General features: G+C 37.9%; 1 protein-coding gene across 1 annotated transcript in view; it reads right to left on the bottom strand.

Annotated features, from left to right (window-relative positions):
* LRBA (LPS responsive beige-like anchor protein) overlaps nucleotides 1-19,821 on the bottom strand; it is a 400,341-nt gene that overhangs the window by 352,205 nt on the left and 28,315 nt on the right. Inside the window, exons 2-4 of the mRNA XM_029960309.1 lie at nucleotides 5,314-5,545; nucleotides 5,079-5,179; nucleotides 2,917-3,012 (exon numbers count right to left, since the gene is read on the bottom strand). Of these exons, the coding sequence (XP_029816169.1) occupies nucleotides 2,917-3,012; nucleotides 5,079-5,179; nucleotides 5,314-5,545 (429 nt within the window). The remainder of the gene's footprint in view (nucleotides 1-2,916; nucleotides 3,013-5,078; nucleotides 5,180-5,313; nucleotides 5,546-19,821) is intronic.

The following is a 19,821-nucleotide window of genomic DNA, read 5'->3' as shown; positions in this document are numbered from 1 at the left end:
TTAAAACTCAAATTCTTTAGTTGAAGACAGAGTATAATAACTTCTCAAAAGGCAAATTTAAGTAGATTTGGGTTTGTGGTAACCTGACAGAATAATGAGATTTATAAATTTAACTTCACATAGTGTTGGTATTTAGAAAAATAACCAATTATGAAGGAAAAGCTGTGCACATCTCAACAGATTCTTTTCTCCCTTGAAACTCATGTCTACATAGATTTCCAGTGAGAAATATGACAGAATCATAACCTTCCTTAAAAGAAAGTTAATACAATCCCCACCAGCCAAAATCCTCATCTCAAACATGGGCTTTGTTAGCCCAAAAGCTCCTAAGTTACAAAGTGTATGTTGGTACCCTTTGTTTCAAACAGTTGGGTTTTATTGTTGGGGATTTTTTTGTTTGGTTACAGGTTTGTTTTTTTTAACATTACTATCAACTTTCCACTGTTTTGGTATACAGATTTGCAATACACACTTCAACTAAAACTGCCATAACCTCTGATCAAAGACACTGTCAAGATGATCAATACCAATGAACAAAAAAACATCAAAGAACTCAAGTGCTGCCAGACTCCTTATTATGCTCCCATGATCCATTCAGCTACTCCTGTCCAAAGAAAATGCTATAAATCCTTCTCTATACCAGTCAGCTAATCAGTCTGCATGTCTTTGAGCCCAGCTTTTGGGAACTGGTAGGACTATCACTTGATTTAACTCACAATGGATCTTGGAGTAATTATAATAAATACTTAACCTCCTAGACTTCTAAATTCAAAAATATATAAGAATATTCACATTAAGGTTACTGAGGCACCCCAATACCACATATGGTTCAAGCACTCAACATAATTAATAGAAGTTAAATACAAAACCACTACATGAATATCCTAAAGGAACAAAAACATGTCTGTTTATTGCCAAGTTCTGTTGCACGTGATAAAACTGCAGAAGCATTTTCCTAATAGTCTGCATTTTTCAGTCTCAAGTTTTCATTTCAAAAAAAATTCATTATGTCATCAAGTTGGTGAAATGTAATCTCAAGCCACCAGGGCTGAAAGGTAATGGGTTTATTTGAAGAAAACTGGAAAGAGTCATCTGATAAATCTTATTCAAATCTTGTTCTGAATTAAGCATGAAATTTTGAACATAATTTTTCATCCTACAATTTCAGAAGCAAAAGTGTTGACATACTTGAATTCCTACAGAAGATTTTCCACAGAGCTTTCCAACTACCTATTTAGATTTGAATTTTTTTTTCAAGTGAAGACCACAGAACTTAAAAATTAATTGTTCGACCACTTGAACAATTACAAAAAGACTAATCATGGCTAAAGTTAATCTTTTTCAGTATTGTTCAGCATATAAATGTCTAGGATTTATGTTTTCTCAGAGAATTCTTCTAAGCAATATATGTTATTCATATCATCCCATCATTAGAAATAATTATAAATGGTAGAAGTGGAACCACTTCTAGTTCAATACTTTTTGTGGTTTCACTAGCAAAGGTAGATGCAAGGTTGTATTGGGTATGTGTGGCAAGGTTTTGGTAGTGGGGGGCTACAGGGATGGTTTCTGTAAAAAGCCTCTAGAGGCTTCCCCCATGTCCAACAGAGACAGTGCTCCAAGATGGACCCACCGCTGGCCAAGGATGAGCCTGTCAGTGATGGTACAGCACCTCTGGGATAAAATTTCTAACCAGGGGAATGGCAACTTCAGTTGGAGAGAGGAGTGAGAACTGAGAAAGAAACAGCTCTGCAGACACCAAGGCCAGTGCAGAAGGAGGTGGAGGAGATGCTCCAAGTATCAGAGCTGAGATTCCCCTGCAGCCTGTGGTGCAGACCATGGACAGGCAGCTGTGCCCCTGCAGCCCATGGAGGTCTGCAGCGGAGCAGAGATCCACCTGCAGCCCATGGAGGAGCTGGTGGAGGCCCAAAGGAGGCTGTGACCCCGTGAGAAGCCCATGCTGGAGCAGGCTCCTGGCAGGACCTGTGGTCCCATGGAGAAGCCCACACTGGAGCAGGTTTGCTGACAGGACTCGTGACCCTGTGGGGACCCACGCTGGAGTGGCCTGCTCCTGAAGGACAGCAGTGCGTGAGAAGGACCCACACTGGAGAAGTTCATGAAGGGCTATCTCAATAGGTGGAACTCCAGAGGAAGATTGTGAGGAGGAAGGAGCAGTAAAGACAACATGTGATGAACTGACTGCATTCCCCATTTCCTGTCCCCCTGAATCACTCTGGAGCAGGAGGTAGAGAAATCAGGAGTGAAGTGGAGCCTGGGAAGAAGGAAGAAGTGCGGGGGACGTGTTTTAAGATTTAGTTTTTATGTCTCATTACCCCACTCCGATTTGATTCGTACTAGACTAAATTAATGTCCCCAAGTTGAGCCTGTTTTGCCCGTGATGGCAGCTATTGAGTGATCTCTCCCTGTCCTCATCTCAACCCACAAGCCCTTCATTGTATTTTTTCTCTCCTGCCCAGGTGAGGAGGGGAGTGATAGAGCAGCTTTGGTGGGCACCTGGCATCCAGCCAAGCTCAATCCACCAGAAAGCCACTCTCACACATACTGGATACTAACAGAAGCACCATTCCTATCAAAACATGAGGGGGGAAAAGCAGGTAGATTTTCCTTGCAACAAGATTTAACTGAACCAGTCTGAAAAAAATAACAAAATCAAAAAAAGCAGCCTCATTTATATCCATTCTTTGTGTAATAGTATTTGTCCTTCTATAGTGATATTGCACATCTATTATAAGCACGATTTATTCAGGCACAATGTAGGTGGTGGGTAGAGAAAAAAATCTGGTTGAAACTCGTATGACAATGACAGATGAGACAAAGAACACCACAAATGAAAACAACCAGCAGCCATAATAGAAAAACAGATGAACAAACAAGAGACTTAAAATATCTACATACTGCAGCACTTTTTCCTGGAAAGTTGAAGAAGGCATCAGGTCCATACTTCTGAGGCATGTGTTTTAACACAGACAGTAACTTCCCAGCATGCGGTGGCTGACAAAGAGAATTATCACACTTGTGAATAAATAAAACAAACCCATAAGAAATACTATAAACACATAAAAAAATAATTTTAAGACATTATAAAACTTTAAGACAATTAACTAGGTAACTTAAGTAGGGACTTTAAGACCAGAGTCACTTTCACCCAGCACAAACTAAACTGAGCCTCAGTGTTGGTTCCTCCCTCTATCTGTTCATTCCCATCAGCAGTCCACGTGACTTTGCAGTAAGCTGAAGAAAATTACCTGATTCAGATGAAAACTAATTTAGGAAAAACAAATGCAAACTAATTTTTAATTACAGCTGTTCTGGATTGTGATGGCAGGAAACCTGTGCCAGCACAAGGGAGATGGGGAATTCCTAGCAAAAGGAGGACCAGGAGACAGGATTATTTTCATCAGGACTACAGTGATAAACAACATTAAAGTGACTTGTAAGCCCATGGAGAAAGATTAAATTCTCAAAGGCAGTTTGGAGCACCTAAACTGAGTGCTCAGTGTGAATACTTAACACCTTCCCACCATCCTAATTCTGCACTGATTTTGTTGTAATGCTCAGTAACTATAAACTCCAAATCAAGTATATGAGCTCACAACAACAGAAGTACAGCAAATACTGGTAACAGTCACAGGACAATTTTGTGTGTCTTCTTTCATCACAACGCAATCTTCTGGGAGATCTATTTTTAAACTACAATTTTATAATTCTGATATTTTCCTGAAAGTGCCCTTTTTCCCCCTCTTGTAAACAGTCTCTGAAAACTAAGCATTGCATGATGTGTTACAAGTATTTCAAATATACCAAAATTACAGTCAGTTAAACAGGGCTTCAAGAATCTGAACTCAAATTGAGGGGGAAATGCTGAGAACTGCTTAGATGTCTTCAGCACTATACAATTTGACCAGGTAATTTGTGTAGTAGCAAAATACTTGGTATCCTTAAAGCACTGCTGATTTTAAGATTTATGAAGTTGTACAACTCCTTGGCAATGCAATAGCGGCATTTTTCTCTCTTCCTTTACTCTGCATTTAGTCTTTAATAAAGAAAGGAAATTAAATGCAAATAGCAGAGAGACAGGAAATGAAAAAGTTAATGTTAAAGAGGCCACTTTACTCTATGGTTAAATATGCTCTGTATGTTCAATTAAGTTTAAACCATCTATGAAGTTAAGAGTATTTTTATTTAAGCAGGTTAAGATCTCCAAACTTATTTATTTCAAAGGGTCTTCTAAAATTTGCTGTATTATGTATGCATACTTGCTGTTATATTGAATAATCTTTTTTAAAACCATTTGAAGTCAACAGAGGCACTGTGTTACCTTTTCTCTACACTAGGCAGACTGTTTAGAGATAACAGGAGCTGAATTAAAATTCAAATCAGGTAAAACGATTGTTAAAATAATTTCCAAGTCCAGCAAAACAATTGCATGTTAAACAAAACTTCCTCCAGTGGCCTCTACAACATACACATTTTTACTTTAGGGAATGAGGTTCTCAACAGTAAAAGGAGACCCTCTTCTCCCTTTCTGTTTTACACAGGAACAGGAGAAAAATGATATAATTTTTCAGTGGAATTTATCTCCTTCAATTCAATTTCTGCCAAAAATTCTCACTTTCCTAACTGGATAAGTTTTTTCAATCTTCAGGTGAAGTACAGCCATGTGAAAATATGAGCAGATGGAACTGCCTCTGTAGGCATTTTTAATTTATTTCTCTCTCATGACTTAAAATAAAAAAATATTAAGCCTTTTTCCTTCAATTTCACATGCCTGGAATCACAAAAATAAAATCATGTGCATAAAAACACTTGCTCAGAGTCATCATATTATTCCCAGGTCTTCAGAAAGACCAATCCAATCCACAGATCCAAGAAGAAATTTAATTTCATCACTATTCTACTCTCTGTATTTTAATTGCTTGCAGGTAAAAGCTTCCTGTATTTTTGGTACATTCAAAATTTGTTTATTATAAAGTTTATGAACAAGTCTTAACTTGTGAACATTAAGAAAAACATAAGCAACACCACAAAAATAGTTTCAGTTTTGTGTTTTCTTTTACCCATCTCCCTTTTTCTCCTTGAAGCTTGCTGAAGAATAACTTGAGCTCTCGAACTGTCAAGTTATAGCTGGCCAGCACACCCAGCATATCTACTAAGAGATCTGAAAAGGAAAAAGAACAGCAACATAAGTGCTTGATAAAATGCAGTGTCAAATTTCTATCATATAATTAATGTGTCCATGGGGTTTTACGTAGGAAAACCACAGTTTGAGTCATACACTGGGTGAAACTGTACCTGCAATCATGTTGTCAGCTCTGTCAATCCTCTTGAGCACCTGTTCAACCAGCCCCACTTCCGTGCACGCCTGTAGATTGCGGATACTTTTCTTTAGGATTGCTGTAAACATGCTCCACACCTCGGCCTGGCAGGTCACGTCACATTTATCCAGCAAGTCCAACATGCAGGTGATGCCCTCTACTTCTTGGATGATAAAGTTCATTTCCAAGTCAAACTGGCCTCCGACGAGCTTTCAGACAAAAATATTTAAAAAAAAAACTTCAGACAACTGTATCAAAGTACTATTCCATATTTGAAGTTATTCATTCTGCAAGAAGAAAACCATCAAAGAAGTAGGCTAAAAAAACCATAATGAGGCCAATATCAATATATCGTCTCATTTTTCTTCTGTTTTAATTTCTATTAAGTAACAAAAGGTGCTCCTAAGGTGTCACTTACTATCAGACAATGGCTGCAGAAAAACATTTGAGTAGTTTAAGATACAGATGTCCTGAGTTGCCCTACAAAGCTGAAGACATCAAGTGAGTGTTCTAAAACAGGTGAGAGTGCCAAAGCAGCCTAGATTCCTTAAGTGGCCTGGAGTGCCCCAAGAGCTTTCCTTTGCATGAGCTTAACACTCCTCAGGTAAGAGAGCAATTCTAGCCAAAAAGAGCTGATGCACATCAGAAATATTAGCACTTATGAACACCCAAGAGACATTCCTGAGATACTGAATAAAGCTGGTTAAGTAGGAACTGCCAGATTAATTAGCGCTCACAGGTAGTAAAAGGAAGCAAAGGCCTGCTATATTTGCATGAATGTGGAACAGCAGCACCGTTCCAAGCCTTTGACAATGCTTTGGGTATGACACTTAAACCCTGTAGTATTTTAGGTCTCCTAGCGGCATGTCTTATTTGAACTCAATAACTAACCACATATGTGTGTGCCAAGGAAACAACCTGCTCCAATCGTTCATCTACTCAATAAAACAAAAATCCCAACTGAAAGAAAGATGCATTGTACCAACTAAACTCCTTTATCCCAATTCCCTCTCTCCGCTCTTTAAAGTTCTCTTGGATTTTAGAACTGTAGTAACCTTAAAAATCACAGAATCACAGAATATGCTGAGTTGGAGGGAACCCACAAGGATCAACAAGTCCAACTTCTGGCCCTGCACAGGACCATTCCCAAGAGTCACATCACATACCTGAGTATAATCCAAACACTTCTTGAACTCTGTCAGGCTCGGTGCTGTGACCACTGCCCCAGGGAGCCTGTTCCAGTGCCCAACCACCCTCTGGGTGAAGAAACTTTTTCTAATATCCAACCTAAACCTCCCCTGACACAACTTCAGCCCATTCCCTTGGGTCCTGTCACTGTTCCCCCCAGAGCAGAGATCAGTGCCTGCCCCTCCTCTTCCCCTCACTAGGAAGTTGTAACTGCCTTCAGGTCTCCCCTCAGTCTCCTCTTCTCCAGGCTGAACAGACCAAGTGCCCTGAGCCGCTCCTCTTATGGCTCCCCCTCAAGGCCCTTCACCATCTTCATTGCCCTCCTTTGGACACTCTCTAATAGCTTAGTGTCTTTCTTATGTTGCAGTGCCCAAACTGCCACAATATTCAAGGTGAGGCCATGCTTGCCAAACTACCCATTAAATACCAGCACACAAACAGGAATGCAGACAGCATCAACTCATATTATCAAAATGGACTCATGTTTAGAAGTATTTCAACTCGTTCTCACTTCTACAAATTTGTATAATAAAAGACATTATTTCTGTCCTAAGTGGTGCTCCTTTCACAGGCTTTGACCATTAACAGCTTCAGTGTTGTCACTCCTGAAGTCATACCATATCAAAACTGCCCCAAAATGCACATACTAACTTGCTTCCATATTAGCTTCTTTCTAATATGCACATACTAACTTGCTTCCAACAGCTTCTCTCAGCTAGTCAGGATCCAAAGATAAACTTACCCAATGGAACAGAATATATGCTCTTTATTAACCACTGAAATTACCATACATTTTCCTCAAGTGTCTAAATCTTGTCACTTTGAAGAAGCAATCTTTGGACTTCTGGGCATAAATCAGTAATGCCAAACACCACAAGAAGCAGAGAAAGTTACTGCTTTTATGACAGAATAGACAATGTCTCATGGTGACAATTTCTAAACAGTAATTTACAATTTTCCATTTTCTCCCCTCTTGGTCTTGAAAAATAATTATACAATTTACTATCAGATGCTTCCTGAATATCTAGGGAAACCGTAGGAACTGAATGGGGAGACTTGAATTATATTCCCAGGTTCTCTATATCAACTCATGTGTCAACTCAAACAAATCTATCAAATCATTACCATTCCTCAAGCCTTAGTTTTCCCCTTCCAAAATATGGAGCAGAGGCCTACCCCAAGAAAGCTCTGTAAGGCCGAATTCAAGGGAGAATGCTGAGCAGAATGAATTAACACAGAATTATCTCAAAACAAATCCAAATGAAAGAGGACACCCTCCTTAAGTAAAACCTGAACAGAGCATTTGAAAACATAATACATAACCAATTTTACATTTCATTTTACACTAAATTTATCCTCTACAAAACTGAGGTATTCCTCAAGAAGCTGCTCTCCTTCTTACCATGAAGAGGAAAAGAAAATACAGCATTCTGTGTGGAGAGAGAACAGCTGAAGGTTAAATTCTAGTCACAAACCACCTGCTAATTCTTAACAAGAAATTCAACTCTTTATGCATTTGGTTTTAACTATCAGCCAACATTCAATTATCACACCAAAACCATATACAGCAACTAGAGGTGACCTTACCTTCACCCTATAGTCTACACCACCAATCTTTCATTTTTGGCTAGATACACTATTATCAGTAACCACCCATCCAGGAAGCTGTCAAATTAAGTTTCCAATCTAATCTGCAAACACAAGCATTTCAGCAAGTACATTCTAGAAATAATATGCTATGGTAAAAAAAGTAATTCCCATTTTAACACCTCCTTTAAGGGAAGTGAGGACAAAAACCATTACCCAGAGAAAGCAGAACACCCAAGGCCCAGTGCAGCTGATGTACTATATGTATGCATCCCCATTAGATACACATAAGCACACACACATCCCCCCCAGTATGTCATATTAACCCTTTCTAATGGTGATTTGAAGCTGATCAACCTTCCAAACACAAATTTGTTTCCAATGACAGGGATCATAATCCAGGTCCACGCGTTGGCTAGTTATTATCTGAGCTGCAGTAATGGCTGTGCACAGCAAAATGTAATCTTCCCAAATGTCACAGTAAGTTATGAATATCTGAGCAGCTTAATGCACCTTACTAGCCATGAAGTGTGAGAATGTAATCTTATTACCTTTTTTATGGTTGTATTTTTTTGAATAATGTAGCCTTTGAACTGATGTATAGTCTTTCCTTGCACTTTAGCATGATTTGGTCTCCTGTGTCGCACAGTACATTTTTCAAAATTCTCCAATTCAACGTATTTTAAGTCCTATGCTGAGCTGCATAAACAATCTTTATAGCAACCTACAGGGTGGCATAACGTTTTCTTTCTTCAGCATGTAGAATTAAGTGTAAGCTTACAGGAATGGCTTTAAAGGGCAGTATTCAAATACATCCTCACAAATTTTAGACTTTGCTAGCTATATTTACCTTTAAAAATATATATAAACTAAGCCAATAGCTCAAGCCTTTTTGTAAAATGTTTCTACATTTGGCTGACAGAGAACAGGGAGCAATTTTTTACTACACATGCAGAGAGTGTAATTTTTTTTTTCCTTTAGAGAATTAAACTAATAAGAAGTCAACATAATAGCACTAATTTTAAGTATAAAGTAGCATTACAACACTTCTAAAGAGAAGCAAAAAGGCAACTGAAACACACAAAACCTCTCTTTGCCAGGAAGTGATCAAGATATAAAAGAGATAGTGCACTGCTTGGGTGAGCAACTACCAAACTATAGCATGCAGAAAACAGATTAGAATAAACTCAATCAAGGTCAACTTTCCTCAAAGATCATGATCTAGATTATTAATGTAATTTAAATAATTTCTGCCACTAACAGACATAAAATATTTCACAAGCTTGTAAGAAAACGTGAGAAAAGGTATTTCAATGACCTATAATACGCATACCAAAAAAAAGAAACTAAGTCCAAAATGAGCATTTCTCCTGGAAAAGCCAATTTCGCTACACTTGGGAGAACTACAGGGCTGGATCTTCTCATTTTTACCCCAAACTTCCAAAAAAGATTTCACTTCTACAGAGTTTCCTCATCCTTCTGATTGTTAGATAAGCTAGACACCAAGTATTTGTTCCCTAAAGTCAGGATGAAGGACTATCAACCAAACTGTGACCTCCCTTTGCCTCAAGACGATGATTCTGTAAAATCTCAGAATTGCTTCTTTAGAATGTCGAAAACAAGGGGTATGGACAATGCCTATCCAGTGGAAAACATCTATCCCATGAACTAAAAAAACCACAGTCAAATAGGCTGACTCTATCTCAGTGAAAATTTTAAAATGTTATGCTTAATAAGAACCTGCAAAGCTGCATGTAAAAAGCCGATAAAAGCCAAAAATCTTCTATTCATAAAATTAAGGTACTTACACGAGACAAACACGAAGAACAATGTGCTGAAGCTAAACCAATTGCTACTTCAACAACTAAAGGTTTTATATACACCCTACTTTTTACCTCTGTTCACGAAATAACCATGTTATCCAAAGCAGTTCTATTCTTAATGCAATTTTACATCATGTCAGCTAACCCAAGGCTAAAAAAAACCCAAACAACCACAAAAAACCCCAACCAAACAAGAAAACACTGTGGTTTTCAACCCTTGTTGACCAAGTCTGAATGCAGTTTCTGAAAAACACAAACAAGATGGACTCATTTTAGCTATAATGTTCCTGAGTAACAACAAATAAAATATTCTTTGCCTACATTTATCTTCCACCAAAGAGATAATTCACCTCCTTAAGTCCATCCCCTTTCACGTATTCAGAAACTCAAAACAAATATTACTGATCATCAAAAATACATGCCAAAGATTTGGGAAGTATCAGAATTAAAATCTCTTTAGGGTAAGAGTATCACAGGATTGTGGGTGATCCCAAGCTAGTCAAATCCTCTAAGGGCACACAATAAACAGCAAAAGTCAGCACCATGGTACATATCCTGGGCGTGATAAAAAGGTGGTTGTGATTTGGAAAGGCTTCTAAAGAGCAGAAGAGGAAAAACATGGGGAAAGAGAGTAACTTATACATACTAATTTGCAGCAATCCATTTTCTGCCCTTCACCCCCCTCTTTTCCATGCAGCCTTTTCTATCACTAACACAACACTTGGAGGTGAGAACACATTAAAATCTGAGCCCTAAGGAGATTTGGCAGGAAAGCCTGTTGATAGTTTGGATAAGTATATCAAACAGTGAGACTAGCATGAACATCAAGTCAGTGAAATCATGACAAACAGGGCTCAGGCCGAGGGAGGTTAATAGGGAGGCAAAAAAGAAGCAGAAAAAGCCTGGATGTCAAAAAAAACTGTAGAAAAACTAGACAGAGCACAAAGAGCCACTCAAGAAAGGCAAGATCATAACCTTCCAGCAAGATGGAGGTGATCTAAAGGCACTTGCTACCTCAGCACAAAGTTTCAAAGTAAAGTGAGACCATGAATTTGCAAGTGACTCTTTCACAGAAGGAAAGATTCTGCTCCAGATTCTTCTTTACTGTCCTGTTAAATCTTGCTTCAACTCTGGACTTGCTTTCTCCCAAGTTCAAACAAAACTAAAAACAAATCAAAAACCAAAAACCATCAGACAAAGAGCAAACAGGTATTTTTTGAGCAGAAAACCACAAACTGCTCCTGCTGATGCCTCGGGCTCATGTCACCAATTTCTACCCATCCAACACTACCCAACAGTTATACTCCAAAAAAAGAATACTAATAGTACTAAACTACTCTGCTTTATAAGGGAAAAAAGATGTTAAGGAAGAAAGACAAAAAATTATTCTTAATTAGCTGCTTTGTCTATATTGCCAAGTTCCTAACAAAGCTACATCCTCATTTAACTGGCACATAAATCCATTTTCAACCAGGCATATCAACAGTGGCATTGCACAACAACATTGGGCCCGCTTTAACCTCGATGCATTTATGGGATTCTGTTCAATACTGCTATTAACTATGATCAAAGCTGGATCACTCAGGGAAAAGACATTCCCATTGCTTCCCTGCATAGGGATGCAACTGAAATGTTCTGTATTAGAATAAGATTTCTTCAAACGTGTCTCTTGTTTGGAAAACTGCCTAAAAGTAAATCGAACAAGCCCCCACAAGGTGTTAAGGGTCTACTGCTGCCACCTAATGTTGCATTTGAGACTGTTAGCCCAGCACTACACACTTTTAACACAAAGCCTCAGCACAGCAACATTCTCTTGCTCCCCAAGACACCTTTGTATCAGCAGCTTATACCTTGTGCTCTGTCACAATGATGAAAACAAGCTGTATCTCGATGAAATAATACAGGATAAAATTTCAAAGCAGCAGAAGAGTTTACTTTTAAGTCTTGCTTTCTATAAAACCAGAGGTTCTTCACCTTTGCAAAACCAAAGATAGAAGGCACACAGTTTACCCAATTTACACAGGACAAAGTAGCAAATATCTCCCACCCAGTTAATCTGAGACAAAATCAGTTGATTAAAACTTTTCTTTAAAAATGCACTGAGCTTTGCATACACGAGAATTACTCTCTCAGCCAAAATAACAAATGCACAAAAGCAAAATTCTAGACCATGTAGGTACAACACATCTGAAGCACCCTCCTGGCGATGACATTTACCTGTGGGTTTCTCCTTCCCAACAGAAGGGGGCGGGCAGGGGAAATAAGCAATTTTAGAATATAATTATGCTGTGATCAATGATGCTTTATTTACCCTAGCTAATAATCTAATATTTTCACTCTGTTTGCAAGCATTTTGATGTCAGATTAGTTCACTAACACGATTAGTTCGGTTTGTGCAGTTGAAGTCCCAGTGCAAACAGAGCAACGCAAGGAAGAATTAGCCCTATGCAATGTTCTTAAATATGGGGGTAAGGAGAACAGCACTGTGAATTTCAAATTATATACTTTTTGAGTTTAATGTGTTTTAGAAAGAACTATTAAATTATTTTTTTAAGTACATACCAAAAATTTAAATTCAGTATCTTATAAAGGGAACAATCCCACCTTTAAGTTAAACGATTAGCAGAGAGATATTTTATCCTACGCAAACAGGAAAAACAATTCTACATTTATTTTCTCAGTTTGGTATGCATTCAAAAAGTGATCTCAGTGCAAACAGTTCAAATTAAAAACAAATACCACATTCGAACTCTAAACAGTTAAAGCACTCCACTAGTTTTTAAGGTCTCTTCGAACCCAAGCCATTCTATGATTCTGTGATACCACTGTGCACTATGCTTCTGTCTTCCCTTCTAGAAATTAAACATATTCCAAAGATGAAAGGCATAAACAAGTCCAACATCAGGAATTTTACCCTTCTCTCAATCTTCACTGACCCATCAAGAGGTGGGACAGTTGATACAAAAAGGATTGCCAAGAACAGGAGTACCAGAGGCTCAGGGAACCACCCTGGCACAGACCAAACAGTGGCTACACCCAGTAAACCTTTAGGCCACTGGAAAAGTTCAGTAAAGAAAACGGGACATGGGATAAAACTCATTCTCTACCAGCTTTCCTCCAAGGTAAAATGCTGACCACAGGGGCCCTTTGCTCCTGAGGAGGCCACAGGACTCTAAGCTTTATTTCAAATCCCTGAGGAAACAAAGAACTACCAAGCTGACTTTTTGCAAAACCAATTTCAAAACAAAATTTCATCACACTCCAAACAGTATTTACAAAACCGGGTAGTTTTTCTTGTTTGACTTACATTAAATATCTCTATAAATATGACCACAGACTGTACTTAAATCCAGATCAAATTCCTATCTTTCCAGTACCTGTATTAGCAGCATTAAATTCTGGTTTTGTTTTTAATTAACTTTTTTCAGCGTACCTTAGCCTGTGATACCGTTTAAGACATACAAGAAAGATATGACTCCAAGAGATGGTTTAATAACATGCAAATTTGTAGCTCCATGCAGAAAATGAAATATCTTAAATCTTTACATCACATTAGATTCATATGTGCATTGAAAGCAAATAAATCATTTAAACCATGATACAGAGAACCTTTTTAAATTTGCATTTATCTACAGTAAATACTGCCATGTTCTTTAATAGCTTGCTAGTGCAATCTTAGCAAACTAATGATTTATGGTTTTGACATTTTAAAAATCAGAAATCTGTCATTTTATGACATCCAGTAGAAAGTCTGCTCGAGTTACATTACTCTGAATTTCAACTCAAAGGCATGAAACACACATAGCAAAGCACTGTACCAACTGTCCATTTCATTACTGCAGCACTTCTCTCCCTTGCTACATGTCTAAAAGTTATTCTAACACTTTCATTTGAAATAAAAATTGATTTTTTTCAGGAACCAAGCACTTAAGTTTTTGCCAATTCTGCAAATATCACCCATCAGCAAACAAAACCAATCTGCTGTCCAGAGTGGAGAACAAACCCTACAGTCAGGATGCTTTTGCAGGGAATACCCTCCTTGTGCTCACCTCCATCAGTCAGGACATTTACACTGCATGCTGTGGGCAGAAGTCAATTCATTCTGCCCACAGGCCAAGTCAGGAAAAACCCAACTCTGACACCACACCTGAACAAATATAACTGTGGTTTACATATACTTAAAAGTAAGGGCCCACACACAAGTTAGACAGGTTAAGATAATCAAAGACTGATTCCCATGGCAAAGAACAGTCTTCTCTTGCAATGCCCAATGAAAGAAAAAAAATTCAAGTCCAAAAAAAGATTTGGAGACAACTAGAAAAACAAAAAAACCACTTACCTGAAACAATTTGCCCAAGCTTCCGTGCAATTCAGTTACATTTTCTAACCTGCTGAGTATTCAGCATCTGAACAAACTAACAGGTTGGGGGTTTTTTTATTACATTTAATTAAATTAATTAGATTAATTTAATTAGATTACCAAAGATATGCTTTCCTTCAACCAAGTTGGTGTGCAAAGACAGTAATAACAATTCAATAAGAAAACATTTTAAGATGCTTCCCTTAAACACTTAGTTTTATTAATGATTCTATTAATTGATTATTAAATTTATTTCAATTGTACAAGGAAATCATAAGTGTATTAAATCCCATCCAATTATAAAGAAGTACAAACAATTACACAATCATTCCTGTGTATGCCACTTATACTGAACAGGTCTAGTTCTAAAAATATATATACCCATAAAGAATAATTAATGTATAATAACATACTATATTTGACCTTCTGAAAATTATGGCTTCCTAAACTAAGAAAACAAATAATTCTCAGAAAGTTTCCCAGTGCATCCAAAGTGAGGTATGTGCACCCCAGCAGCTGTGCAAGACAATCCTCTGGAGCGCAGAAAGAAAATACTTTTTGTATCATTACTAAATACAGGATAAAAATTAATAACCATTTCTATTTTAACTTTCAACCCTTTTCAATTTCTATTTTTGCATTGTTTATGATCTACATAATATACTAATATAGCAACACTTGTATATAATCTATAAATAACAGGTATGCATTTATTGGGGGTGCATGCTCAACATTGTTTTTTTAATGATGGGGTAGATGCCAGAGAACAGGTAATATATCCCCACATTTTTCTCCAGAAAGAGTACATCTGTCTGATATTTTACAGTGGATCGAGGGTCAAGGGTAGGAAGCCACCACTCTTTACAGAATCTGAAGTCTGCATCCTGCAAGTCTTACACAAGCAATTCTTCACAGAACTTTGTAACTTTTCACTTAAATTGGATATCCACTTAGTGACACTTGCAAAGTATATTATTTTAAAAAATGTATAGCAGTTGAATTCTAGGAGTAAAAAGAAGGTTATTCTAGAAAACATGTGTGAAGGTATTTTGCCAGCTTGTAGACACTAAGGAGTAAGAGTTACAAGGGAGAAAGGTAAAATAAACAAAGAAAATCACAGAAAAGGAAAAAAAGAGGACATGTTCCAGACATGGAATTGTATAAGAATAACAAAGAATAAACTTACATGGGAAATAAACTGAAGCTCAGAAAGTCAAGAAAGAATACAGGATGAAGTGATTAATCAGTTTACTTATAAAGCTCTGGCAGGTTTTATCAGATTTAGCAACCATAATGTCAAGTATTTCCCCTCCTACTGAAAGGCAGAGCCCCTCCTATAGCACGGGCCAGAAGCAAATGTGTGCCAGCTCCTCCCTTGCCCTCACATTTCACAACTCAGCAGACAAGTTGCAGAGAATTTCAGCACAACTCAAGGCACCAGGTTACAAATTCCTACAGAAACAAAAAAACCAGCACATCTGCTTCTGTCATTTCTGGCACTGCCTCGATCCAGAACAGAGGGAAAAAGTCACACTTGCCTTCTCAGGACTGGCAGAGATTGCTGCCACAGCTACAGCAGAGACAGTGACGAGTTTGGATGTAAGAAATACTAAATGACACGCTACAGGAAACGTAACACTCAGCTTCCCATGTCGCCATTTTTTAGATTTTCTGTAGCTGTGATCAATGTGGGAGAACCATGCAGATGATCCTGCCTAGAATGAAAGGTGTTTACAATAAATAACAGTCTTTTGTTTATTCTTACCAAGAAATTACTTTCTTTTTGTTTGCCTTCAGATTTCACCCCTCCCCCTCAGATTTTTGCCACTCCATTGTTTAAAGTTTAAAAATGTAAATTATTGGAAGCCAGTGTATTAAGTGTATTGAAACACTGCTAAACTAATGATTCCTACTAACTACACCAGAGGAAAACAGGTGTAGGAGAACAGGTACATCAGTAAAGCCTCCACAACTACACCATTTTTACTTTTATTTTTTTCAATTCCCACAAAGCAATATTGAAAGCAAGGAGAGAAATGTGACTCCAATACATAGTGTTTGTTACAAGTGGCTTACATTTCTGTGTTTGCAAAACCATTTTAAAGCTTTCCCTCCTCCCTGATTTGCCACAACACTGGTTAGTTGGGTTTTTTTCCTGCTAGCACAGAAGCTACTGCTATTGCTGTTACTATTACTCTAAGGCTCTAACCCACCTTCATTTCTCCCTTGTCCCTGTTCTCAGCATGGAAGCAATGACTGATTGCAAATTGTCTCCAAGGAACAGGTACAACAGTAAAGGAGAGGAAAAAAACTGCACAAAACCACAAAGAAACAAGCAAAAGAAAGACTACTAGCGTTGCATACATTATCACTATCACCTACAAACACACCCTCATGTTTACAATGGCCCCACTCTTCTCCTGATAAGTGCTTCTCCTAATAAATTCCAGTTGTTCTCTTGATCACCCTGTATGACAACTTGGCTTGGTTTTTTCCATTTTAATAGAAAACAGTGTATTTCTGACTTAGCTACATGATATCTGCCCACACAACCTGAAAGGAGGTTGTAGCCAGGTGGGGGTTGGTCTCTTCTCCCAGGCAACGAGTAGTAGGACAAGAGGGCATGGTCTTAAACTGTGCCAGGGAAGGTTTAGGTTGGATATTAGGAAGAAATTTTTTACAGAGAGAGTAATCAGACACTGAAATGGGCTGTCCAGGGAAGTGGTGGATTCTCCATCCCTGGAGGTTTTTAAGATGAGACTGGCTGTGGCACTGAGTGCCATGGTCTAGTAACCACGGCAGTGTCGGACCAACGGTTGCACTTGGTGATCTCGGAAGTCTTTTCCAACGTGGTTGATTCCATGATTCCACGATTTAGCTAAGCAGCTCTACGCATCCAGTTCACAGCAGTTTCTTTCTGTCAAGAGTCACTCTCAGTGTGAAAATTACTTCAGTAACGTGTCCTATACACAGAAGGAGATGGTGTTATCACCAAAGTAATTTTTGACTGTTGACCAGCACTGCAATTAAAGTTAGACCTAAAAAGGTAAAAGCAGCCTCAATTACCACAAGGGCAAACCACGTTCTGTTTTACTTCTTTAACTTTGCAATTAAATACTTCCAACAGCAACTGCCACGTACTCTACAGAAAACCTGGCAAGACCCTTCCAATCCCTGTGACCAACTGCAGTTTGGACTGGGGGGAAGGAACAACTGTTAGACAAAAGGGCCTTGAATTACATATTGAATCAAGCATTTAGCCAGCAAAGCCAGCATTTGCTTAGGCTTGACCTCTGCTATTTTTAACTTAAAAAGAATTCTTTTAAACACCAAATTCAACAGATTTATCAGGAATTGTGATAAAAACAAAGCATTAACGGTGTTCTCACCATTCTTTCATCAACACTGTCATATCATGTATCATGGCAAAAAGGTTTTTTCTGGAATTACTACACTCATAAGGATTTAAGTATTTAGAAGAATGCTTACACACTTCCCCCTCAAAAAACTGTGAATCAAAACTAAATTATTATCCACAAGTGATAACATATATAACCTGAAAAAGGCTACATCCAAATAATGTATGAGTATGTGACACAGTGTTTCTTAGAATACTCTTTTCCCTGTGAAAAGTATGATTAAATGAACAATAAATCTTGCTTCAGTGAGACAGTGAAGGAAAGAACATCTGCCGCTATGAAAAGCTACTCAACTTGAACATAAAAGAAAATATCATTATCAAAGGAGAGCTTAATACCGTCAAAACAAAGAACAGCACAATCTTTTTAGCACAATCCTCTATTTCATTCCATATCCAAGTTATTTTCCCTTTCTTTCTTTAGTTTTAACAGCCACTGTAGTCCTACAGAGACTCTCCCTCAAATTCTGTTAGTAAAATAATAAAAATAATAAAAAAACAAGTAACCATTTTCCTAGTTTCTTAAAATCTGTATCTCTTATATGAATTGTATTTATTTAATAAAACAAGTTTCAAAGAAATATGTAACATCTATCACAGTCATGGATTCTGGGACTGAAAGGGTAACAACAGAATTTACAAATAAAAAACCACTTGGAAATCATACAGGACTTCAATATTTTCCATCTAAACAATAAACAGAAAAATATCTTCAGCTTATAAGCAAAACATTTTGATTTAAGTTCTAAACCTGGAGATCAGTGAAGCTTCTAACAGAGGAGCTATTTCATTTTCTTTCCTTCTACTGGCATATTATTTCAAGAAATAAAGTTTTGCCAAGCAATTTCAGTGCTATGGAGAATCACAGATGCATTCCCCAAAGTTTATCAAATCAAGCCCTTAGTAACGGCATTTCCTGTGAATTTCCACACACTTAAATATTTACTTCTGAGAGAGATTTCCCAATACAACAACAGAAAATGTAATTGCCACAAAAATCATGAAACAAGTTTCAAGACAGCAACCCGACAACAGTATAAACGGTGGTCTCTTAGGTGTGAAGTCAAAGACCAGCGCGAGTATTTGATATTTGCAGTGAGAAAAGGGAGTATGTCTTGAAATTTATGGATACATATGCCTTTAAGAGGAAGATGGGGGAAAAAAACCCACAACAACAACAACAAAAAGAACAAAAGCCTTTTCCTTTCAGTCTACACATTACCTTTTGTTCCAGTGTAACTTTGGAGAACAAAGAAAAGAGCAGTGCTATCTACCATCTGCCCCAGCACTAACACTGGTGTGTACATACACACTCTTCTGCATAGTTCATCATACTTTTCTGAGCAGAAAGACAACTTTAAGGTGGTAGCTGAAACTTCATGAGATGAGATTACCATTAAAGTTACACCAACTTCATTCATACAGTAAGCTTCAGTGTTGGGGTTTTTTTTTTTTGGTCAAAGATTAAGTCATGTGGCACTGTTCCAAAACTCCAGTCATTACAGTGTGCCCATTTCTGCGTGAGGCATACCCAAATCCACTAATTCCTCTAACATCTCACATTCTTCCAACTTAAGAGATATTTCTCTATTCCCCTTAATTGTGCAACAACATATACAGTTCAAAGTATCTGTAGTTTTTCCACTCATTCTGGTTCTGCACAGAAAACATACGTTAAAAAAAAAATACATAGTCATTTCATCAGTACTAGTTCTGTTGCTGTTTGGAATTCAGAAAACTCTTCCCAAAGCCAAGATAAATGCAAAAAGTAGTTTACTGAAACTTACAGTTCCACGATCTTTTCCCACCACTTCGGAAAAACCGTTTGCAGGGGGGAAAGCACATTGCTAGCTGGAATTGATATCGTCATTGCTATGTTTGCTGCTGCTCCTCACTGACTGAATTATGAACTTGTCCAAGGCAACAACCCTGGTTTCCTGATGGATTAGGAGACACCTGAGGACCCTACAGCTCTTGGGATTCTTCAGTTGTGGAACAGTCAGAACACACCCACTGAAACTGCAATCCTTAGGACTTCCATACTGCCAGACCAACCAGCTACTGTGAAACTCGGAGTTCAGAGCAGCAAATTGCCTGGGCTCAGACTCT

The sequence above is a fragment of the Manacus vitellinus genome, unplaced genomic scaffold (assembly GCF_001715985.3).
Source record: "Manacus vitellinus isolate BGI_N305 unplaced genomic scaffold, ASM171598v3 scaffold_0_pilon, whole genome shotgun sequence".
Taxonomy (NCBI): domain Eukaryota; kingdom Metazoa; phylum Chordata; class Aves; order Passeriformes; family Pipridae; genus Manacus; species Manacus vitellinus.
This window is presented reverse-complemented; position numbering and strand designations above follow the sequence as displayed.